The sequence below is a fragment of the Peromyscus maniculatus genome, chromosome 18, assembly GCF_049852395.1.
Source record: "Peromyscus maniculatus bairdii isolate BWxNUB_F1_BW_parent chromosome 18, HU_Pman_BW_mat_3.1, whole genome shotgun sequence".
NCBI classification, from domain to species: Eukaryota; Metazoa; Chordata; class Mammalia; order Rodentia; family Cricetidae; genus Peromyscus; species Peromyscus maniculatus.
In genome coordinates this window covers 3818109-3842456 of record NC_134869.1, presented here as the reverse complement: position 1 = coordinate 3842456, position 24348 = coordinate 3818109, and the positions used below count along the sequence as shown (strand labels likewise).

The 24348-nt window shown below is 40.7% G+C and overlaps 1 protein-coding gene across 5 annotated transcripts in view; it reads left to right on the top strand.

Moving 5' to 3' along the window:
• The window catches only part of Washc4 (WASH complex subunit 4), a 66908-nt gene that overhangs the window by 9491 nt on the left and 33069 nt on the right, over nt 1-24348 (top strand). For 4 of the 5 annotated variants that reach the window (XM_076554464.1, XM_006993051.3, XM_076554465.1 and 1 more), the window contains 12 exons: nt 3003-3056; nt 3141-3206; nt 4042-4087; nt 4626-4693; nt 6827-6909; nt 8639-8681; nt 9079-9182; nt 9965-10085; nt 12252-12375; nt 12474-12601; nt 13749-13909; nt 19370-19496. In XM_076554464.1, coding sequence (XP_076410579.1) covers nt 3003-3056; nt 3141-3206; nt 4042-4087; nt 4626-4693; nt 6827-6909; nt 8639-8681; nt 9079-9182; nt 9965-10085; nt 12252-12375; nt 12474-12601; nt 13749-13909; nt 19370-19496 — 1125 coding nt within the window. Of the gene's footprint in view, nt 1-3002; nt 3057-3140; nt 3207-4041; nt 4088-4625; nt 4694-6826; nt 6910-8638; nt 8682-9066; nt 9183-9964; nt 10086-12251; nt 12376-12473; nt 12602-13748; nt 13910-19369; nt 19497-24348 lie in introns of those variants that run through there. The other variant, XM_015986563.2, reaches the window with a different exon arrangement.

Below are 24348 nucleotides of genomic sequence, written 5' to 3'. Positions count from 1 at the left end.
ATTATGGTAATGTCCGCACCTGTGTCTACCAGACCAGACAACAAAACACCATTTATTTTTATCGTTAATTTTGGTCTCTGTTCATTAATAGAAGTTTGCCAAAAAATTTTCTTTATGTTTTCTCCTGAATTTTCTATTCTCTCTTTTTCATCATCCTGACCAGCCTGATTTATTCCAATAGTCATTTGGTTATTTAATCGCTCAGAGCAGGGATTTCCTCTACAGCTGCAGGAAAGGTTTGAACTGGTTTTGCTATGGGGGCCTGCATGAGGCCCCTCCGGGAGTTTCCCGAAAACTGAGGCAAAGGATTACCCTGTCTGTCCTTTGTTGATCTACATTCGTTGGTCCAGTGTTTTCCCTTACCACACCTTCTGCATACTCCAGAAGGAAGGGGCATTCTGTTGCCATTGTTCCTTGAAGAAACATTGCTTCTAGGATTGACCTGTTTACAGTCCCTTTTAAAATGTCCTTGCTTTCCACACCCAAAACATCTAACACTCCTCAAACCTTTTGAAATTACTTCTCCTACCCACGTATCATGCTCATCAACCTCAACATTAATTGTTTCTCTAATCCAATCTTCCAAAGGTGCAGATCTTGCCCTTAACGGCCTGATTATTCTTTTGCATGCTGCATTCGCATTCTCAAATGCCAAAGCTTCAATTATTGCCTTACTAGCTTCTGATCCTGAGACCATTCTGTTTACTGCTGAAGCCAGTCTTTCTAAAAAATCTGTGAAAGATTCTTTAGGGCCTTGCATAACCTTTGTGAATGACTCATGTTTTTTTCCTGGTTCATCAACTCTGTCCCATGCATTCAAGGCTGCCATTCGACATAAAATTACGGTTTGAACATCATATAAACATTGTGTTTGTATTGAAGCATATTGGCCTTCTCCAATAAGCTGATCCTGACAAACTTGTATTCCTTTATCCCTCCATTGTGTTTCTACGTTTCTAGCTTCCTCCTTAAACCAAGTCAGAAATTGAATTCTCTGGCTGGGTTCCAGAACAGCTTGTGCAAGGTCCCGCCAGTCCTGTGGTATAATCCTATTATATGTTGACCAAGAGTTTAACATTTGCTTTACATATGGGGAATGCATGCCATAAGATACTATTGCCTCCTTAAACCTTTTAAAATCCATCAGTTCAATTGGAGCCCAGATATTTTGTGTAGCCATTTGATCAGGCATCTGCTGTACGGTTACAGGATAAATTAAGGATGATTGTGTGAAAACAGGCTTTCTTTCTGTAACCTTATGATCCAAACTTGAACCAACTTCACTGTTAAAATTAACAGGTTTTTCTAAAGCTGTTATCCTGGCACTTAAATCGACTATCTTTTTAAATAGTAAAATGAGAATAAGCATGGTGATTAACTGCATAATTCCCATAATACTAATCTTTTCATATAGTTGTTCCATTGTCAGACTGCCTAAAATTTCAAACAAAACCCAATTTTCTTCCAATGTACACAGGAAACCCATTTTTTTAAATGTGGAAAAAATTTGTCTTTTAAATAGTTTCCTTTATGACTTACCAAATCTGCGTAGAACAGTAGAAATCCGAGCGAATTTCAAAACAGCCACCTAGAGTCCTAGGTGTAAATCCAGAGAGAGAGAGAGAGAGAGAGAGAGAGAGAGAGAGAGAGAGAGAGAGACAGAGAGACAGAGAGACAGAGAGAAAGCAAGAGAGAAAGCAAAAGCGAAAGTGAAAGTGAAAGTGAAAGCGAAGGGGTAGCCGGCTAAAGCTTAAAGCCAGCCACTTGTTCCCTCTGAGCCGAGTCAAGGCTTGGCTTTACAGCCAGGGGCCCTGTTTAGCAGGGCAGGCCAGAGCTGTTTGTAGCACTGTCTTTAAGCAAGCAGCTCACAGTCCGGCCTGAGCCCAAGCAGACCTGGGCTGGGGCTAGGGAGCCGGCTGCTCCGGCTAGGGAGCCGGCCCCAAGCAGTTTTTAATGGATTCTTGTCACGTTGGGCGCCAGATGTAGATGTAACCGATCGTATTATTAAAATAAGAAACACAGAGCCAAGGTAAAAGAGAAAAGCCGAGAGGTCAGAGCTCAGAGATAAAATCTTACCTCCTGCAGTGCTCCTAGCTTCCCCGAGAGAGGGAGGTACTTCCTGTGTCCCTGTTTAAATAATCTTTCTGTTCTGCCTTCTCATTGGTTGTAAACCCAACCACATGACTGCCTCATCACTGCCTGTAAGTACCGCCCTCCAGGTCTTAAAGGCGTATGTCTCCAATACTGGCTGTATCCCTGAACACACAGAAATCTACCTAGCTCTTCTAACCACCACGCTCTTACTATGGCTCTAATAGCTCTGACCCCAGGGCAACTTTATTTATTAACATAAAATTAAAATAACATTTCAGTACAAATAAAATATCACCACAGGTGATAAAAGTGCCTGCACTGTATTTTGTTTCTGAGCCTCTTCAGTGTTCTGTTTGTTTTTTTAAAACTTACTCATTTTTATTTTATTGTTGTTTTGCCTGTATGTATGTGTGAGGATACCAGATCCCATGGAACTGGAGTTACAGTTGTTAGCTGCCATGTGGGTACTGGGAGTTGAACCCGGGTCCTCTGGAAGAGCAGTCAGTGCTCTTAACCACTGAGCCATCTCTCCAGCCCCAGTGTTCTGTTTTGTTTGGCCTTTTTGGTTACAACATCTTATTAAGTGTATGCTTGCCTGACACTTTGCAGAAGGCTGGAGCTCACTATTAGTGTTTTCTTATTGGACTCCCACCATCAGCCACCTCTGTCCTCGAGCACAGCTGGAACTAGTGGAGTGCGTTGTGTTGTGTTGCGGCGTTTCCCCTCTAGTGTGTTGCACTTTGCTTCCTTTGTTGAGGTTATCAGAAACAATACTTGAGTTGATGCTAGTGCTGAATGTAGGCTCTAACACAGGCTTAACTGTAATCCATTTAATCTCATTTTATATATTTACATTTGCAGTGATTTGTTTTTTCTTCAAATTTAGCAATATTCTTTTGTTTCTGTAGCTTCTGCCATATGAACAGTCCTCCCTTTTGGAACTCATAAAGACTGAAAACAAGGTATGTTATCCTAAACCTAAAGTGCATTCAAAAAATGCTTCATTAGTTACAATTTACTTTTTTCTGTTTTATTTATAAAACTAGGTCTTAAACAAAGTCATCACTGTTTATGCTGCACTTTGTTGTGAGATCAAGAAATTAAAATATGAGGTACTTGTTTATATTCTTTAAGATCATTTAAAAGCATATTTGGGTTTTTATCTGTGCAGTATGCAATAAATACTGACCCACGTAAAATAACAGCAGTCCTGATGGTAAGGAGTACTTAACAATAATCCGAGCGTTCATTGAGTACTTACTTACATTGTAATGCTTAGGATGGCAGCGGCAGGTAAGGAACAGGTGGAGGAGTTGGGGTTACAGTGGAATCACTAATAGGAACACCTTTAACCTAGGTCTGCACACCTCCTGAGTAGCACGTCTGTTGTGTGTGCTGGCTATCCAGACGTTCCTGCCCCCCCCCCCACGCCCCCCTTGGTTTTTGGGTTTTCGAGAAAGGGTTTTTTCTGTGTAGCCCTAGTTGTCCTGGAACTCACTTTGTAGACCAGGCTGGCCTCACACTCATAAAGATCCGCCTGCCTCTGCCTCCTGAGTGCTGGGATTAAAGGCGTGTGCCACCACCTCCCAGCTTTTTTTGTTTTTTTTTTAAGTTTAAACTTTTTATATGGATTTGGAGCCAGTGAACTTAGATAGACATTAGTGAACTTCATCATTTTCCTCTCCCCTTTTTTATAGTCTGTGACTGATGACTGAGCTTGTGGGAAGATGTGTGAAATGAGGGTGGTCAGATGACGAGGTAAAGGTTGAAAGGATCAGGCTTAGCTTTTAGTGACAGTAGTTATCCTCGTTACTTTAAAGAGAAGCTGAATTCATTGGAAAGCAGTTCTTGAAATATATTTAAGTGATGTAGTATGTTATTAGAGAATTAAGAGAGCATAGGATTTGAAAGCAACCTTTTAAATTATTTTAATTTTCTTTAAAACAGGCTGAAACTAAGTTTTACAATGGTCTCTTGTTCTATGGTGAAGGAGGTAAGTTAAAATTTTAGAATTGGTTTTATTGCTACCTATTATGAAGCTAAAGTGAGCAAAAAGCTAGCAGACCATTCTTGAACTAACAAGGTTATAGAACATGTAGAAAAACAAGCATTCAAATTTTTTAAATATTTATTTATTTTGTGTTGTGTGGGTGCTGGGAACCAAAGTTGGTTCCTCTGGAAAAGCAGCAAGTGCTCTCAACTGCTGAGCCAGCTCTCCAGCTCCTAGCATTCAGTTTTTTCGTTGCTTCACTGGTTTGGTTAAACAAGTGAAAAGTAGAGTCATGGCAGCAAATTCTCTAGGACTGGTGTTTGTTGTTTCATCAGTGAGAAGGTCCTGTGACTGGACCAGTTTGGGGTTCACTTGGTGGTGAGGCGTGGCTGTTTGAAAGTGTGTATGGTTTATGACCGTGCCAGTTTCCCCTTCGGTGTAAAAGTCCAGTGTTTTTGGTCCTGTGCACCAGTGAAAGAACTGTGTCTCTGTGGCTGAATTTAGATAAACACTTGAACTAAACCTCACACTGCTCTTTAAGCTGCAGACTCCAGCATGGTGGAAGGGGACTGCCAGATTCAGATGGGGAGATTCGTTTCCTTCTTACAGGTAACTGCTTTGTTTTACTTCTCTTGAGCCATCGATTCATTTATTTGAGACAGGGTCTTCTGAGGTAGCCTTGGCTGTTCTAGAGCTCACTATGTAGAGTAGGCTCCTCAAACTTATAAGAGATTCATCTGTCTCTGCCTCTTCACAATCTGAGATTCAAGGTGTGCATCACTATGACTGGCTGAGTCTTCTCTTTAATTTTGCATAAAGATTACACATGATTGAAAAGTTCTGAAACATTCGATGCTGAGGGCTCGTACTCAGAGAGTGAAATAGTTATTTAGCATGGGATTATAGTGTAGGAGATCATAACTCTGGAATGGTTTCTAAGGGATTTTAGGGGAACATCGAGAGATGTGAACAGTTGTTTAAATTTGTTTTAATAGATTGTCTTAATGGGATTTGTATAATTTCATTTATGGACAACTTATCTTTTTAAGTTTAAAATGTGTTTGGGGGACTGGAGAGATGCTCAGCCATGAAGAGCACTGGCTGCTCCTCCCACAGGACTGGGGTTTGATTCCCAACACACAACCACGTTTATAACTCCATTTTGGAGGGACCCAATTCCCTCTTCTAGCTTGGGCACCAGGCATTCTTGGTGCATAGACATACATGTAGATGAGACCATACACATAAAAAGTAAGATAAAAATTCAAAAACTTTTTTTTTGTGTGCTGGAAAGCTTGTTTTGGTTCATTGGTTAAGAGCATGTATTTTTTTCCAGAGGACCCCAGTTCAGTTCCTTACACTGGTTATCAGGGTCTTACAACTACACGAAACTTCATCTCTAGGGATCCAATGCCTCTGGCCTCCATGTGCATACCTACGCACAGGCACACACATACATACTTGAAAAAGAAACAATTTTTTGAATACTTTTATTATAAACTCTTACACACACACACACACACACACACACACACACACACACACACACCCCAGGAGAACTAATGCAGAAGCTTGCTCCCATAGAGCCTTGTTTAGTTGCACAGTAGCCTTATGGTTGTCCGAGAACACTCTGGTGTCTGTAAAACAGCTGAGCGAGCTAATGGTGCTTCTAAAGTATCTGGGGGAAAGTGACAAATGGGTGTATCTGGATTTGCTTTTTTATACCACCTGACAATCTTTTCATTGATTTGTTCTACTTCTGTCTTAGGGAATCTTTCTGTATCTGCACTTACTTCTGCCTTTTTGCTGTGTTTGTGTTTTTATTTTCCTGCTATCGTTTAACCTTCAGAAGTTTAACAACCAATGTAAAATGAGCTGTTTGAAGTTAAAACCTGGTATTTAGCACATTGGTAATGCCTGTATCATAGCACTCCAAGCACTGAGAAGGCTGAGTTAGGACACTGAGTTGAAGAGTAGTCTGGCCTATGTAGCAAAAACCTGTTTAAAAAAAATTACACATTATTTTTATTTTCAAAGACTTCAGATTGTGTATAGGTCTCTCACTAGTAACTGTGTAAAAAGTTCACTGTCCAGAATTCATCTGATGTGTTTGGTGAGCTGTGTGTGTGTGTGTGTGTGTGTGTGTGTGTGTGTGTGTGTGTGTGTGTCTCTGTGTGTGTGTGTGTGTATAGACGTGTGTGTTTTCTGTGCATGCATGTGTGAAACTGCTCTTGGTGTTGGGGAAGACTAGCACATAAAAGCCACAAAACGTCTTGCTCAAGGCTTACAGTTTAGAACAGATGAAGATTTCATAAGGTTTTAAGTATTTCAGGTGGAAATTGGTTTTGTAAGGTTAAAAGTTGAGAGCTCCTGTAAACAAATTTTCAGGTCTGGGCACAGTGATCTGAATTAATGATTATCGATACACGTCTTTGGGGTAAGTGCTATTGCACTTGATGTGTGCCAAGCTATGTCTGTGATTAAAGATAACAAATGAAGTTTAGTGACAAGTGGAGATTGCTATCTTTGTTACCTTGCAGGGAAGGGTGAGTTGTCCCTGCGGTTTAGGAGTTGCATGAGTGACTCAAACAGTTGGCTTAGATGGGGTGGTGAAAAGCAGGGCACAGAGGTGTCAGGAGGCCAGAGAAGGGCTGATTGAGGGCTCCTAAGTCTGCTGCAGGCAGCTGGAGAGCTGACTGGAAACATTCAGCCCTGTAATGTGCACTCACCTTGTCATTTCAGGAGCTGTCCTGTTTTGTTACCAGGTGCTATGAAGTGGTGATGAATGTCATCCATCAGTTGGCTGCTCTGTATATCAGCAACAAGTAATGCACTTTAGAATTGTTTTGGCTTTTATGAAATAGCAGGAAGAACTTTTTGGAAAAGTAATTATTTAAAATAGCTTTTTATTCATTTATTTACTCAGTATGTACGCTTAGGATGTCTAGATACTGCTGGAGATGTGTATTCCTTTTTTTTAAATGTGCGTATTTATACACTAAAGAAATGCAGTTTTCACTAAGTTCGTGAACCTGATTTCTGTCTGTGTGAGAGTGTTGGCCCAAGAATTTTAAAGAGGTTTCATGATAGAAAAAAAGCTGATAGAGAATTAGTTCACGAGTAGTGTGGTTTTTTTTCCTGCATACATTTAATTGTCATGTAACTTTCCTTAAACTACCCAGTCTTGGGGATGGAGCCAGTGTAGGCAGTCTACACTGAAAAAGAACTTAAAATTCTTACGATCTTCCACGTGAGATGTCCCCGAAATTAAGAAAACTGACCAAATTTTCATAGTGCCCTTGCTGTTTTTATCACCAGAAATTATATCTAACATTTGATCAGTTCTTTGTATTAATTTCTCTTCATCTACTGTACACTGCTGAGGAATATGACTCACACTTTAATGAGAGCCCAGACCCAGAGGTGGCATTTCCAAGATCTTATGGCAGCTTTGGTACTGTTCTTTGTGGTCGCCAGTCCATTGTTCCTACTGTACCATCTGTGTCATAGTCTATAAGTGGGTGAGGTACATGTTCCACTTCACTCTGATGTGCTTCTGATCAACTGGTGTTTGTGTTTTCTGGCTCTTCACCAAAGTGATCATTATGTGAGGAGCAAGTGAGTGGTCGCCCCACACCCCCACGCCCCCACACTCAGTGCAAATGAGTGGTCACTCCACACCACAACACCCCACACACTCTGCAAATGAGTGGTCTCCCCACACCCCCACACTCAATGCAAATGAGTGGTCACCCCACACCCCCACACTCAATGCAAATGAGTGGTCACCCCACACCCCCACACTCAATGCAAATGAGTGGTCACCCCACACCCCCACACTCAATGCAAATGAGTGGTCACCCCACACACCCACACTCAATGCAAATGAGTGGTCCCCCCACACCCTTACACTCAGTGCAAATGAGTGGTCACCCCACACCCCCACACTCAATGCAAATGAGTGGTAGCCCCATACTCTGGGTGGAATCCTGAGGACTCTCTTCCTTAGTCCTGCTATAGAAAGATAATATTTAAAGATTTTTTTAGTTCAATTTTAAATGTGCATTCTGTATTCTGGAATACTTTATATGTAGTTTGATATATAAGTACTGCATGATTTGAGAAAGTTGTAGGAAGTAAGTGTGGTAAAGCCCTAGAAGCCTGATGCATTGCTTTAATGCTTTTTTTAATGCTTTAATGAGTCTGACTTGTTCTTAAGGTCTTTTCCCAGGTACCAGTGTTGATAGAGTCAACAGATGATAGTTGGTAACTGAGAAATTGATTTATCAAGTTTGTTTCCTCTTACTTTTTATGCCAAGGCTCATCCTTTAGGTTTAAAAACCTCAGGTCTCTGGCCAGTTGTCAGGGCTTGACTCATGAATGGAGCACAGCAGGGGTAGCCCAGGCATGGTATTGCCTGCTACTTGAAGATAAATACATATTACAATTCAAAGAGTTTCTGCTCTTGTACTGATTCTTGAATTTAGAATGAACTGTGACCATAAAGGATTTTTTTTTTTTTTTTTTTGTAACTTGGGTATTATTTTATTATAGGATAGGACCCAAAATTATAGAGACAACTGGAGTTCATTTTCAGGTAAAAGTTAATTTTCTATTTGACTTTGGAATTTGTGTGATTAGGAAGTATGATAATGCGAGCATCCCCATTCCTGTTTCTGTGTTCCCCTCGGTCTGTGTAGTTGACGAGGCAGCTCTTACTATGAACTGGCACTTGTAGTTTTCCCAGTAGTGTTCCACTGCAGATTTTCTGTTGTCAGTGAACACATCTGCAGGGTCACAGTTACGGAAGAAATATGAGGTAAAATATACTCTGTGTAGGCTAGTACCATTTGAAGCTCAGATCTGTAGTTAGTAAACCCATCGATGCCTCTTTTCACTAATTTAATAATGAACCCAAACGTGTTTTGCTTTAAATGTTCACATGAGACTTCTAACTAGTGACTAAATGATAATCATTAAAGGTTTTTTGACAGACTATGTATGAGCACTTGGGAGAACTGCTAACAGTTTTGCTTACCCTGGATGAAATTATTGATAATCATGTGACACTGAAAGACCACTGGACTATGTACAAAAGGTACGCCAACTAATATTTTCAATAGTTTGTATGGCTCATGTGTTAGTTCTGGTAAAAACTAAACAAATGCAGATTATTCATATTCTTAGCAAGACCTAGAGATCTATGTTGAAAAGGAATTCGTGTCCACCATTTCTTTTTATTTGTGTGTATATGTTTGTGTCTGCCTGTCTTCATGTATGTCTGCACATGGTTGTGTGTGCCTAGAGAGACCAGAAGAGGGAGTTGGATTCCCTGGAGCCAGAGTCACAGGCTGTTGTGAGCCACCTGATGAGAGTGCTGGGAACTGGACTCGGGTTTTCTGTGCAAGAGCAGCTCAACTCCTAATCACTGAAATAATCCTCCAGCACTGTCATGTCCAGTAATTTCATGAAGACAGTCTGCTCCGTTTTTAGATGAGTTTTTATAAGCTTGATATAAGTGAGCATTCTCAACATGTTATAGAGTGGTTAAATTTTCTTTCCCCATTGGGTTCTGTTCAAGTGGAAATTTTTGCCTTGCATTTCATTTCATCTTATTACATACCCTGGGACATTCTTTTAAATTCTTATTCAGTTTATAAGTAGTCACTAAGTACTTGGTTTATACAGAGCAATAGGCAACTGAATATAAGATGGTTAAAAAAAAAGCATAAAAATTTTATTGGCATTGCTCCATTCACATTTTCTAGTGTGGAGCGCCAAGTAATAATAAATACAAAATTTAGTTTCTTGGAATATGTTTAGCTTTTAAGAATTTATTAGATAGATGTAAGATGTATCTTTCTTTAAATCTCCTACAAGGTTACTGAAGTCTGTCCATCACAACCCTTCAAAATTTGGGATTCAGGAAGAAAAATTAAAGCCACTTGAAAAGTTCTTGCTGAAGCTGGAAGGGCAGTTACTTGATGGAATGATATTCCAGGTAAGTGGAGGTTGGTGCAGCTCAGAAGTACAGTGGGACACTTTTGTACACTTTCAAATTTCTTTTCTTTAGAAAGTGCTTTGGCTTATAAAAAAAATTTCATTATTAGTATATTAAAGCATAACTCAGTATCTAATAGTAAACAAAATGAAAAGTTACGTATAAAGAGGGTTTTTAAATTAAACTGTGCAAAAATATAAAAACTGAGTCAGACATGGTGATGCACCCTTATAATCCCAGCACACAGGAAGCTATCCAAGACTCCAAGGCCAGCCTGGGGTACAGAGTGAAGTCTAGGTCACCTTGAGATACAGAATGAGACCCCATCTCGAAAGTAAAGACAAAAATCTAAGGACTTTAAAATCTAAGACATAGTAACTTGCATTAAATATTATGTTTGTTACTAGCTTCTAGATTTAGATTTTAAGATTAAAAAGTCTGAAGGGCTGAGGATGCAGTTGAGTGGTAGGGTACTCACTTCTTTGGCATGCTCAGGGTCCTAGATCTAATCCCCAGGCCTGCAAGGAACAAATCAAAACCCAAATCAAGACAACACAAAAGCTTAGTCAATTCCTGTGCACTCAGTGAATGTGCACAGATAACACCTTCTGAATTGAAATTACTAAAATCACTTAGAAACATGATACCTCTTAGTTCCTCGATGTATTGACAACACAGAAGCAGTACCTCAGCAGTACTGACGGGTGATGTCCTGCTAGAAATGATACTGTGTTCTCTTTTGTCTGCTTCGGAGTTAGGCTTAGTATTTTTCATTAGCACAATTTGAACAGATTGGCCTCAAATGAGTTTATTAATCTCTTAGATGTTAAATGTAGTTATTTTTGCTCTTTTTTTTTTTTTTTTTTCTGGAGACATTTCTACATATAGAGTATGCTAGGAGCTGGGCATTGTGGGTCATGCCCATTATCTCCTAGCACTTGGGAAATTCAAGCAGGATTATAAATTTGAGAACAGCTTGGGCTACAGAGTGAGACCCTGACCAAAAGGGGAGGGGGGAAGAAATGCTAAGAAAGTAATTATAAAATAAATGGATGGATGGATGGATGGATACTCCTAAAGGGTACTTTAAAAAAAAAAAAAAAAAAAGATGTTGCAGCTGGAGAGATCCTAGCACCCATATGTTGGCTCACAACCATCAGTAACTCCGGCTGCAAGGTATTTGACACCCTCTTCTGCCCTCTGTAGGTGGTTCATGTATGTAGTACAGAGACATACATGCAGGCATCACACTTGTACATATACAATTTTGAAAATGCTTTTAGCTGATGTGGTGGAACACACTGTTAATCCCAGCACATGGGAGGAAGAGACAGGAAGATTTTTGGTGATATTTTATTTGTATGTTAATAAATAAAGTTTACCTGGAGATCAGAGGACATAGCCAGCCATAAGCAAAAGTCAGGCAGTGGTAGCACACGCTTTTAATCTATCACATGGCAAGCAGAGTCTCTGTGTGTTCAAGGACACACTAGGGAACAACCAAGCGCGGTGACACGCCTTTAATCCCAGTATCAACCATAGAGACCTGGAGGTCTGTATAGACAGGCAGTGACAAGGAAGTGAGGTGGCTGGGCTGAGAGCCAGTGAGAGGGCAGAACAGCAAGGCAATAAAAGCCTGAGTAGACAGGAAGTAGCTCTCTCTTGGGAAGCTATGGCAACATGGTGAGCTAAGGTGAGCTGGTGACTCTCACTATTTCCCTGATCTCTATGGCTTTTACCCCTATATTTGGCTCTGTGTTTCTTATTTAATAAGACTGTTTAGAAATTCATCTACACAGATCTTTGAGATCGAGGCCAGCCTGGTCTACATAGCAGGTTCTAGGACAGCCAGGGCTACATAGATCCTTTCTCCCTCCCACCCCCCACAAAAAAGAGAAAGAAAAAAAAAATTTCCAGTACACGAGCAGTGATTTCTTCTATTCCTCTCTGAGCTTCACTTGGATCTCTTCAGTTGGGGTTTGAGTGCCGGATGATGGCGCTCACTGCCAGTACATACACACACCCCATCACAGCGTTCAGATATTAAAGAGCATGAGACCCGGTTTGTAGTTAAAATGAGTACAAAAGCAGTTCACCTTACCTAGGTGTTTGGTAGTTTGTTTGTTACTGCGAGTCTGAATTTCTCTTCAAATGTTTCCTAACCAGGCTTGTATTGAACAGCAGTTTGATTCTCTCAATGGAGGAATATCTGTGTCGAAAAATAGCACTTTTGCGGAAGAATTTGCACATAGCATTCGCTCAATTTTTGCAAATGTGGAAGCCAAACTTGGTAATGTGAATTTCGTGTTTGAGTTGTTTATCAAGTTTGTATTTCCTTAAACGCCTGATTTGACTAGTTTGTTGTATTTTATGTTGTTCCTTTATAAGGTGAACCTTCTGAAATTGACCAGAGAGACAAGTATGTTGGAATTTGTGGGCTCTTTGTACTGCACTTCCAGATTTTTCGAACTGTTGATAAAAAGTTTTATAAGTCTTTATTGGACATTTGTAAGAAGGTAAGAACTTGAAACTTTGTATTTTCAATTGTGATGTAAATTTTGATAAAGCTAGTTACCTAAAAGTGCTAAGAAGAAGTTAATTAAAAAAAAAAACAAGTTACCTTTTATGAAATGTAACTGTGTTTAAAAAAAAAACAGTAGAGCTGGGGAGGAGGCATCATGACGTCATGGATTAGTGCTTGCAGTACACTGTAAGGATTGGAGTTCAGGTTCCCAGAACTCACTGAATGTCATGTAAACATGGCAGCCCACCTTCAGTCCAGCACTGGGAAGGCAGAGATGATGTCTTCTGAGCTAGGGATACAAACTAGCATGTGTCGTAGAACTCGGGATGAATGAGGTGAACAGTGGAGGGGGACTCCCTAGTGTCAACCATGGGCTTCAATACACACGTGTGTGCACTTGGGTGTACCCACTTGTGTGTACCCACATACGAAAAGGTGTACATGCATACCACACATACATGCAAAAAATAAAAGCAGTGATGTGCATTAACTTTCTGTTTGCTTTATTTTTGAGACAAGGTCTTGCTGTGTAGCAAAGGCTGGCCTCAGTCTCAGCAATCCTTCTGCCTCAGCCTCTTGAGTGCTGGCATTGCAGAAGTGCGCCTTACATACGCACACCCTGGTCACATTGGCATCCTGTTAGTACTTTTGACATGACTCTGCCTTCCTCTTCGTTTTGTTTTCTCCTCTTGCCCTCTTTCTTACTAGTAAAGTAGAAACATTTTACATTGTTGATCTTCTTTTGTGCTATTTCCATGATATGACTTGGCTTCAGAATTGAAACTTAGTTTGTGTGTAGTATATTATTAATAATAATATAGTAGTATAATATTAATACTATGACCTGGCAATAAAGTCATGAAGGGATGAATTTCATTTTGCTTTTTATAATATTATTAATTACTGTGAAATCTGTGTGTGTGTTAATGTTTAGTCAGAATAAAGTTATACTCAGCACCAACTGTAGGAATGCTTTCATTCTTTCTACAATAAGACACTTGGGGAAAAGATACTTGACTTGTAATATATTGAGATTTTGGTAGTTACTTTGTCTTGAACTCATTCTCAGTGTATTATAACACTAAGCACATTATTGTTGGACCTGCATTCTATAATTTTCTCTCTTCCCTTGATTTCAGGTGCCAGCCATCACTTTAACTGCCAATATTATTTGGTTTCCTGATAATTTTCTGATTCATAAAATGCCAGCAGCTGCCAAACTTCTAGACAGAAAAAGTCTTCAAGCCATTAAAATTCACAGGGATACCTTCCTGCAGCAGAAAGCTCAGTCACTTACCAAGTAAGTTTTATAAAAGAACTGTAAAGGAAGGGTTTAGATACCTTGTTTAGAAAGTACTTGTCACAAGATGAAGTGTGCATACTAAGAGACCACGTTGTACAGTCTCCAGATGAGTCTTTGTTTTTTATACCTATTTATAATTTATTTAGAGCATCTAGGTGTACATGTGTAAAAGACAGGACAGCTTGCAGGAGTTGCCTCTTCTCCCATGTGGGTGGTGAGTGCTTGGATCCTGACTCTGGTCCTCAGGCTGTGTGGCAAGTGCCATCAGTGAGCTGGCTCTCCAGTCCACAGGTTGACTTTCTAAGAACTTTCATTTTCCCTTTTCTTTTTAAAACTATGTGTTGTGTGTTTTCTCCGCCTGCTTGGGTCCCTGTGTCAAGCTTAGAGTGTCAGGTTCGGTGGAGGTGCCTTTCCCTGTTGAGCCATCTCCCAGGCTAGAACTATTTCTAATTTATGCTTTATGAGAGTTAATGTGTGCAGATAATCAAAAGTCCCAAAAGCTAAAATTTAAAAGTAATTTTCTCTAGCTCAAGTCTTTCCTGTAACTCAGTCCTGCTTCTAGAAAGACAATTTTTTTTTCTTCTTAAATTTACTTTTTTATTTACTTAATGATGCCAGGTATTGAACCCAGGACCTCATGCAGTCCTAGGCAAGTGTATCCCCATGCTCCATCCCCAGTCCTTTTATTTGTGTGTTTTTAATCTTTTACTGTGTACCTTTCAATAATTCATGAAACAGAAAATTATACAAAGAGTGCCAATATTTACCATCACTCAGCTTTATAATGAACTATTCTAATTTGAGTACATTGCTAACATGTTAACCTGGATCTAGTTTAATGGGAATGCTTTGGGACTCTGTCATTGCCTTGTGTTGGTCATGTACCTTATCACCATCAATGGAAGTGGATGATTGGTGCAGGGCAATGGTGGTGCAGGCCTTTAATCCCAGCGCTCAGGAGGCAGAGGCAGAGGCAGGTAGATATCTGAGTTCGAGGCCAGCCTGGTCTACAGAGCGAGTTCCAGGACAGCCAGGGCTACACAGAGAAACCCTGTTTTGAAACCCCCAGCCCCCACAGAAGAAAGAAAGAAATAGGTAATTTGGTGAAATTGGGCTTCTGCTGCACAAGGGAGAGGAAGACAGATGCCCAGCATTCCAGAGATCCCTTAAGCTGTCTGAGGACTCTGTGTCCTGTGCTTAACTATAGGTCAGTGGATGAAGAAAGTTGATTTATGCAGGTTTACTCAGGGCAGGTACCAGCAGTGCTGTGCCCTGAAACAGAATTGGGGAGACAATGTTTCCATTTAGATTAAAGACATGGATTTAAGCAGAAAGACAGATACCAGGTTTTAATAGCAGTATGTTAAATAAAAATGTTGTTGGAACTTTAATTCATAGAAGTCTGCCATTCTTTTAGATTGATGGAGTTGTTTAAAATGTTAGTCCACACTTGGATTGTATTAACAAGTAGTGCCAGGTTACAGACTTAGCTCCACCAAGGAGTTGGTGCTTCCAGAATTTCACTGAATTTCCCCTTTTCCCTTTAAGACAGGATCTTGCTGTCTGGGTTGGTATTTTCTATGCAGCCCAGGCTGGCCTCACAGTCTGGTACTCCTCTTGCTTTAGCTTCCTAGGCCTTAGGGCTATAGGTGTGTGCCATTGTGCCCAATGGCACTGACTTCTTTTTAGATTATAGCTGGTTAGCTGGTGTTTGGAGGGAACGTGTGTGTGTGTGTGTGTGTGTGTGTGTGTGTGTGTGTGTGTGTGTGTGTCTGTCTGTCTGTCTGTCTGTCTGTCTGTCTATCTATTTGTCCTCTGTCTCTGTTGTGTGTATGTGTTGCTAGAGTTGGAACTCAGGAGGTTTTAAAGTTTGGAGAGGGCTACAAGCTGTAGTGTCTTGTAGTGTAGAGCTGGATTGATGCTATTAGAGGGACTGGGAAACTTATCTTCTCTTTTTAAGCCATAAGGAGTCTTCAACCTTTAGAGAAATCTGAGGGAAAATGTGCTGTGTCTCTGAATGTGAAGAGGCATTCAGCATCAGGATGGAGTGGATTTGAACTCTCTGGTTCCAGAAGGCTGAACGGTACTTTGAAGGGAAGATGACAGATACTAACTGTGATAGTTGCCCACATTGTAGTAGGCCTTTGCACGCCACAGCAGGCATTGCATGAAAGACTGTAAGACCACCAAGTCATGGAGCCCTGCTCCATCTTCATAGGTGAGATTAGATTTGTTGACGTTTTAACAGCAGATGGCAGAGCCACATAGCCCAGCTCTTAAGTCGGATGTGTCACGTGCTTCTCTTGGCTATTCACCCCAACTCTCGTAGACGAGGAAGAGTTAGACTTAGAGAAGTGAACTTGGTGAGCTCACACATCAGTGCTCTGTGTGTGGCCGTATGGACAGTGTGGATGGCTGGGAGCCCAGCAGGCTGTGGGAAGGAAGTTTTTGTAGGTGGAGATTGAATATTTTCTTTTCCAAGACCCCTTACCTGGCAAAATTTTACCCTTCAGCTTTTTTATTTGATTAGGTTTTTTTTTTTTTTTTTTTTTTTTTTTTTTTTTTTTAAGATAGTCTTTCTACCTAGCTCTGACTGTTCTAGAATTCACCATGTAGAACAGGCTGGCCTTGAACTCAGAGACATCTACCTCCTCTTGTCTCTCTAGTGCTAGGATTAAAGGAATGTACCACTACTCCAGCTACCCCTAAGCTTTTTTGTTTCAACATATTCCTGTAAAGTCAGTATAAGAGCTTCGTGGTCTAGAAGGATGGTTGTTTTTCAGTTTTCCTTGCAGTTGTGCCAAAGAAACCTAAAATTCATGACGTGAAACGTGGGAGTGGGCTGGTCCTGTCACTTGAGAGAAATCTGCAAAGTGACAGCTGTCTGAAGACAGTTCAAGGGAGCTGGGGGACCGTTCTCTGCTTCCTGCCATCAGTGCCCCTGACACCCCAGTCCAGAGTAAAAAAAGTAAAAACATTTTTACTATTTGTGGATCCATTTTGATACCAGAAAAGAACTGCCTTTGAGGGCTAGAGCAATGAGCTTTTGTGACCCCTTCAAGTTGATGTGTAGATATTGATACTACTTTTTGCTGGGTAGGGGATTATTTTTTCTTTAATATTTCCCCATTTATACTTGAAAATGGAGCTAACAAATTGGTAAGACACTTGCCCATTTATATTCGGTCAATATAGTTTTCAAAATTTGAAGCAGCCAGGTATGGTTGTGTATACCTTTAATTCCAGGACTGCAAATTTGAAGCCAATGTGGGCCACATAAAAAGTTCAAAGCCACCCTGGGCTGCACAGCCAGACCCTTCCCAAACAAAACTACGCCCATGCCCTCCCTTAATAACAGAATAAGCTAAAACTGGAAGCAGTTTCAATTTTTTTTATCCTGAAGAGACAATGATAAGCTGCCATGTGGCTGTAAGACTTGCAGCAGAACTGACAGAAACCTCTGCTTCATCCGAAGTGTCTCACCTAAGGATGTTGAGTGCTTTTGATTATGTATTACCATGGTCAGAGTTGTTGTTTTTTCTGTCTCAGTTTCCATGTGACATGCCTGCCAAACATTGGACAGTGAGTCCTGTCCTTTCCTGTTTCTTTACCGCCCTTCTCCTTCCTCCTCCCTCCCCCCTGCCCTGTCTTGCTGCCTTTTGTTTGCTGCTGGGGTTTATCCTGAGTAGTAGACAGGATCAGCGTTTGTTCTTGAGCCTTGTGATGGGAAAGGGGCCCAGATAGGGGCTTAATCTTGACTCCAGTGTTTACGAGTTGTCTGATGTGGGTGTGCTACTTTGTGTCACAGTTTGACCTTCTATAAAATCGAGAGCATAGTCCCTATAGTTAGGTTTTAGGGAAAGAAGGGGAGAGACGCCCAGGGTGGGCAGGAACAGAGAGGTAGGACCACTGAATTGAAGGGTTCTTCAGGAAGGAGAATTATTAACAAGCAGCCAGTACTGCAGGGGCCTGAAGTGTAAGAGGCTGCAGTCCTATCAGACAGAGCACGGGATGTCTACTTTGAAAGGTTTCCCAGGGAAGAGGAGGTATTGAATGGTGATGAAGCAGACTTAATTAACATGTGACCTGTACTGTGTGACTGAGATAGACAGGGGAGTAGAGCACCTATAACGTGGGTACATGATAAGGCACACGCTTTATCTGGACAGGGGAGTCAAATGATAGTGGTAAGGACACTTTCAGCTTCCAGTGACGGGGCATGGGGCTGGGTGTATTTGTACCTTGCTTGAAGTCCTCTGCTGGGGGCTTGGGTGTTCTAACTGCTACATAAGGTTAATGTGGGGTTTGAATGAGCTAATTTGTATCAAGCTTAGAACAGTGATTGGCATAGTGTGAGCATTCACATTAGCTTTTAAATTCAGATTCTGGCTGCTTCTACTTTTTTTATTTAAAAATGATTTAAAATAAAAAATTATATGTGTCTGACTGTGTGTGCCATATGTAGGTTTCCACTGAGACCAGAATAGGGTGTCTGATCCCCTGGAGCTGGAGTTGTGAAATCCAGTTGTGAGCTGCCATGTGGGTGCTGAAAACTGAACTCGGGTTTTTGCAAGAGTAGGAAGTGCTCTTAACTGCTGAGCATCCCTCCAGCCCCTACATCCACTGTTCTTACTCTCATTGAAGATGTTGTTCTTTCTCCCGTATTGCTACAGTTGTTCCATAGGTGTTACCTCACTGTGGCTTATTGTCACCATGTCAGCCAAAGTGATAGCGATCCTCTTCAAACCAGCCAGAGTCAATGGCCATTCATGTCCAGTGTGGTCCCTTGAGGACTTGAAGTTCATGCTTTCCACAAGGCCGTCCCCAGACCCTTCCCCACCCCACCCCACCCCCACCTCTGACCTGCTGTTCTGCTCTTACCCTCCTCTTTGGGCTCCAGCCGTACTGGGTGTTTATTATTACCTAAACAAGCTGGATAGCTTTCCCAGAGTCTTGGGATGTCTGCACTTGTTACTCACACTCCTTAAATTCTCTTCTCTGACATGTTTGCACATCTCACTACCAATCTGGTTCACATCATTGCTCAAAATCACCCAGACTACAGGTCTACAGTGATCATCCTATTTAAAATTATACAACTACTCCAGGCTCTGGTCCATCCCCCCACTCCCCAAAAAGCGTGTATTACCAGACATTTTAAAATTGCTTTGCCTTTAGTTATTGATTTATTATACAACTCTTCTTTCTAGAATATAAGCTTATGGAGCCAGGAGTTTTCATCTGTTGTATTCTCAGTACTGGAGTTAGTGCCTGGCTTGAATAGGCACTCAGTAAATATCTGTAGGTTTAGTAATTTACATATGCATATAGGATTTCTTTTGAAGGCCAGAAACATACCATTCCTGCTGGAAGGAATGCTTTTACTTTTGTCAGGATGAAGAAATGGAAATTATTTTTGTTTGTGTTCTGAGTAACCTCAATGTTTTCCTTTGCTAGAGATGTGCAGTCTTACTACGTCTTTGTGAGCTCATGGATGATGAAAATGGAGTCTATGTTATCTAAAGAGCAAAGGATGGATAAATTTGCTGAAGACCTCACCAATAGATGTAATGTTTTTATACAGGTAGTTGCATTTTCTTACTTAGAATATTTTGGGTGCTATTTCTTTGTGAATTTAATTTACAGAGGTTACACTTGGACACAGTTGTAAAGGGAGGGATATGTTTTTATATTTCAAATAAATTGAGGGGCTGGAGAGATGGCTCAGTAGGTAAGAGATGCTGAACTCTTGCAGAGGATCCAGATTTGATTCCAGTTTCCAGCTATAGGGGATCCAATGCCTCTGCCCCTTAGGCAGCTGCATTTATGTTTGTTTAATCCATGCATACACACAGAGAGAATTAAACATTTTAAAAAAAGAAAACATTTAAGAACCACAAAAATTGATTTGCTTGTATTTGATCTGGACTACTTAGATTTTTTTTCATAATAGCTATTCAAAGCTATTTCCTTTTAAGCAGGACTTTTTAGCTGTATCCTATAAGTTTTGCACTTTATCATTTTGGTTCAAAATATATCAACATTTTTATTGTAACTAATTTTTGAATTTTAAGTTTTTTAAATTTATTTATTTATTGTGTGTTTGGTTATATGTGTGCATGTAGAGGTAGAGTGCTACCTGTGGGAGTTGTCATTCCTTTGATCACGTGGGTCTTGATGCTCAAACTCCGGCCATCAGGCTTGGTGGCAACTGCCCTTATCTGCTAAGCCATTTAAACAGCACTCCTTTAAGCTGGGCAGTGGTGGTGCACTCAGGAGGCAGAGGCAGGTAGATCACTTGTGAGTTTGGCTAGCCTGGTCTACAGAGCAAGTTCCAGGACAGCTAGGGCTACATAGAGAAACTCTGTCTTGAAAAACAGCAACAACAAAAGATACTTCTTTCTTTCCAGATACATGAGGATTTCTTTTATCTTTAATTATTACTATTATTATTTTTTTAATTAATTTTTTGTTGTTGTTGTTTTGTTTTTTTGAGACAGGGTTTCTCTTTGTAGTTTTAGTGCCTGTCCTGGATCTTGCTCTGTAGACCAAGCTGGCCTCAAACTCACAGAGATCCGCCTGGCTCTGCCTCCTGAGTGCTAGGATTAAAGGCGTGCTCCACCACCACCCGGCTATCTTTACTATTTTTAATTACATGTATTTATTTTGTGTGTGTGTGTGCGCGGTACCAAGTGGAAATGAGGATAACTTGTGGAAGTTGGTTCTCCTCTACCACCTGGGTCCCAGGGATTGAACTCAGGTTGTCAGGCTTGGCAGCAAGAACCCTTGCCTGCTGAGCCATCTCGTCAGGCCTGCCTTCTTCGTTTTTCTATTATTGACTTATAGCTGTTAAGGTGATTTCACTGTTTTGAAGCTGGCAGATACCTGGCTTTTACAGCTTTGATAAATATCCCATGTGTAGTTTAGAGTGGTTTGTGTGCGTTTGTCAGTTGTAAGATTTGGACATGACAAGATTTTATTAATGGTTTGGTCTGTATTCCCTAATTACTGAGAGTTTGGTGAAAATGTCCTACTGTTTTGTGGGTTTGTCTACAAATAATATCTATAGTTCTACCAGGTTTTGTTTTCTATTTGGTTATGTTAAGTGTATACTGTTTAGAATTGTTTATCTTCCCAGTGATGGGACTTTTTTTGTTTTTCATTAAGAAGGTCTACTTGGGAACTGGGAATGTATTTCAGAGCTGGAGCATGTGCTGCGCATATGGAGAGCTTGGGGTTTACTTCTCGGAGCACCTTCCATACGAGGAAGCAGTTGTCTGTGTTGATCTCTAGTGGATCTCTTGTGTGATGATACTAACACAGTTGCACAGTGTTTCTTTAGCTAATGTCTACATAGTGTGCCTTTATTGATCCTTATATGCTGCCTTTCTAGCTTCTTAAATGAAGTGTGTATCTCCTGTAAGCAGTGTATATTTTCCCTCCATCTAGTTTTGCTTGAGAGAGAGAGAGAGAGAGAGAGTGTGTGTGTGTGTGTGTGTGTGTGTACATGTACACCTGTGTGTCCATGTGTGGGTGTGCTTGCTTCTGTGGGCGTGTGGAAGACAGAACTTGATGTTAGATGTCTTCCTCAGTTACTCTTCACCTTATTCTTTAAGACAGTCTTTCACTGAACCTGGAGCTCACTGTTGCAGTGGGACCAGCTGACTAGCAAGCCCGCTGGGAGATGCCTGACTTTGGGCTAGATTGATAGACAAGTGCCACCTTGCCTGGCTTTGCTCATGGTGCTGGGATCTGAACTTGGATCATTGTGCTTGTCTAGTGAGTACTTTGCTCACAGAGCCGTTTCCTTAGCCCCCACTTTTGTCTTTTCATTGAGCCATGAACCAGTGTCTGCCCTTGTTCCCTGTGTTTCCTGTTGTTAACAGAGGCCTCTGAGGCAGAGGCTCTGGAGAAGCAGCTCCAGGTGTCAGGCTCACTGCTCTCAGTCTCTCGCTTCCCAGCTCTCGCTCCCTAGGGTCTTGCTAGCTCTTTGACGCCTTCCACAGAGCTTTGATGCATGTCACCTGGCTTTCCTAATGGTTCTTAATAGGGAAGTCATTCTAATATGTCATTATTCTGTCGTTACACAGTAAAGATGAATGGGTTGATAGAGGCACTGGAAATATCACACTTCAAGGCTCCCACTGAAGGGGAGGGGTTCTCTTCCCTGCCTTAGATGCTTGTTGTTTCTTGTTCTTCTTTTAATTTTCCCCAGTGTGCACTAAAGTGATAGTCCTCTAGCTGACAGGGTAAGACATATGTATGCCATAGCCTCAGTCTCCTGCCACTTTCTCAGGACACTGTCCTCCGAACATTTATTCCTTCTCTAAGCTGAGCACATCTCTTCAGCACGAAGCTGTGTGGTTTAGGGAAGCTCACATTTGTCACTGCGTGTGGAGCACCACTCTGGTAGTCAGCCATAGTTATTCCTGGGATAGTGCTTTCTCACCGGTGATTAGGAAGAAGGCTGGCAGGCACTTAGCCAAATTAAAAGACAAAGAATGCAAATCAATAAAATTAGACATGAGGCGGGATGGGGATTAGAACAGACACTGAGGAAATTCAGAGAATCATAAGACATACTTTAAAAATCTGTATTCTACCAAATGGGAAAACCTAAAAGAAATGAATGAATTTTTTGTTTGTTTTCTACAACCTACCAAAGTTCAGTCAAGATGAAATAATCTATTTAAACAGACTTATAACCTCTAATGAAGTAGAAGCAGTCATTAAAAGTCTCCCAACCAAAAAATCCCAAGGCTAGACAGATTCAGCACAGAGTTGTACCAATCCTTCAAAGAAGTATCAACACCAGTACTCCTCACCTTATTCATAAAGTAAATCCCAGGAACTATGACTCTGATACATACAGAGGCCCAACAAGAAAAGAAAGTTGTATATTAATATCCCTTATGAACATAGATTCAAAAATTCTCAATAAAAAAACAATCCAACGATACATTAAAAAGATTATCCATAATGATCAAGTAGGCCTCATCCCAGGGATGCATGGATGATTCAGTATGCATAAATCAATAAATGTAATCCACCACATGAACAGACTGAAAGACAAAAACCATATGGTCATCTCATTAGATGTAGAAAAGGCCTTGACACTATCCAACACCTCTTCATGATAAGTTTGGAGAGACTAGGGATAAAGGGTCATACCTCAACCCAATAAAGGCAATGTGCAGCAAGCCCACAGCCAACATTAACCTAAATGGAGAGAAACTCAAAGTATTTACATTAAAACCAGGAATAAGATAAGGATTTCTCTCCACACCTGTTCAGTAGACTACTTGAAGTCTGAGCTAGAGCAGTAAAACAACTGAAGGAAGCCAAGGGGATATAGATAAGACAGGAGGAGTCAAAGTTAAGACCCTACAAACTCCGCCTATAGCTGATAAACACTTTCCGCAAAGTAGCAGGATATGAAGTTGACCCACAGAAATCAGTACTCTTCCTATTTACAAATGATAAACATACTGAAAAATAAGGAAAACAGTACCTTTTACAGTAGCCTTGAAAAAATACGTGTCTTGGGATAACTTTAACCAAGCAAGTGAAAGATTTGTATAATAAAAACTTTTAAAGACACTGAGGAAAAGAAATTGAAGACACAAGAAGATGGAAAGACTACCCATGCTTACGGATCAGTAGGATTAACATTGTGAAAATGGCCGTTCTACCAAAAACAATGTTTAGATTCAGTGCAATTCCCATCAGAATTCCAATGCAGTTCTTCACAGAATTTGAAAAACAATCTTCAACTTCATAGGGAAACACAAAGAACTCAGGACAGTTAAAACAATCCTGAATAATAAAAACTGCCAGAGGTATCGCCATCCCAGATTTCAAGTTATATTACAGAGCTGTGGTAATAAAAGTGGCATGGTATTGTCATAAAAACATGCACTGATCAATGGAAACAAATTAAGACCCAGACATAATCACACCTATGGACATCTCATTTTTGAACAAGAAACCAAAAATACACACTGGAAAAAGCAGAGTATCTTCAACAAATGGTGCTGGTCACAGGCTACTGCATGTAGAAGGAAGAGAATGGATTCATAGCAGTCACCTGCACAAAACTCAGCTACAGATGCATCAAAGACCTCAACATAAGACCAGCTATGCTTTGATATTTTATCTTACCCCATTCAGAATGGCCAAGATAATAAAACAAATGATAGCAAGGATGCTATCCTTTGTACTGGCAAGGATGCTAGGTGGGAGTGCAAACTTGTACAGCCACTATGAAAATCACTGGTTCCTCAGGAAGCTGGGATTAGTCTACCTCTAGATCCAGCTATCCCACTGTTGGGAATAAGGACTTACTGCAGAGATGCTTGCTCATCTATGTTCATTGCTGCTTTATTCATAATAGCCATAAATTGGAAATACCCTAGATGACCCTCAACAGAAAAATG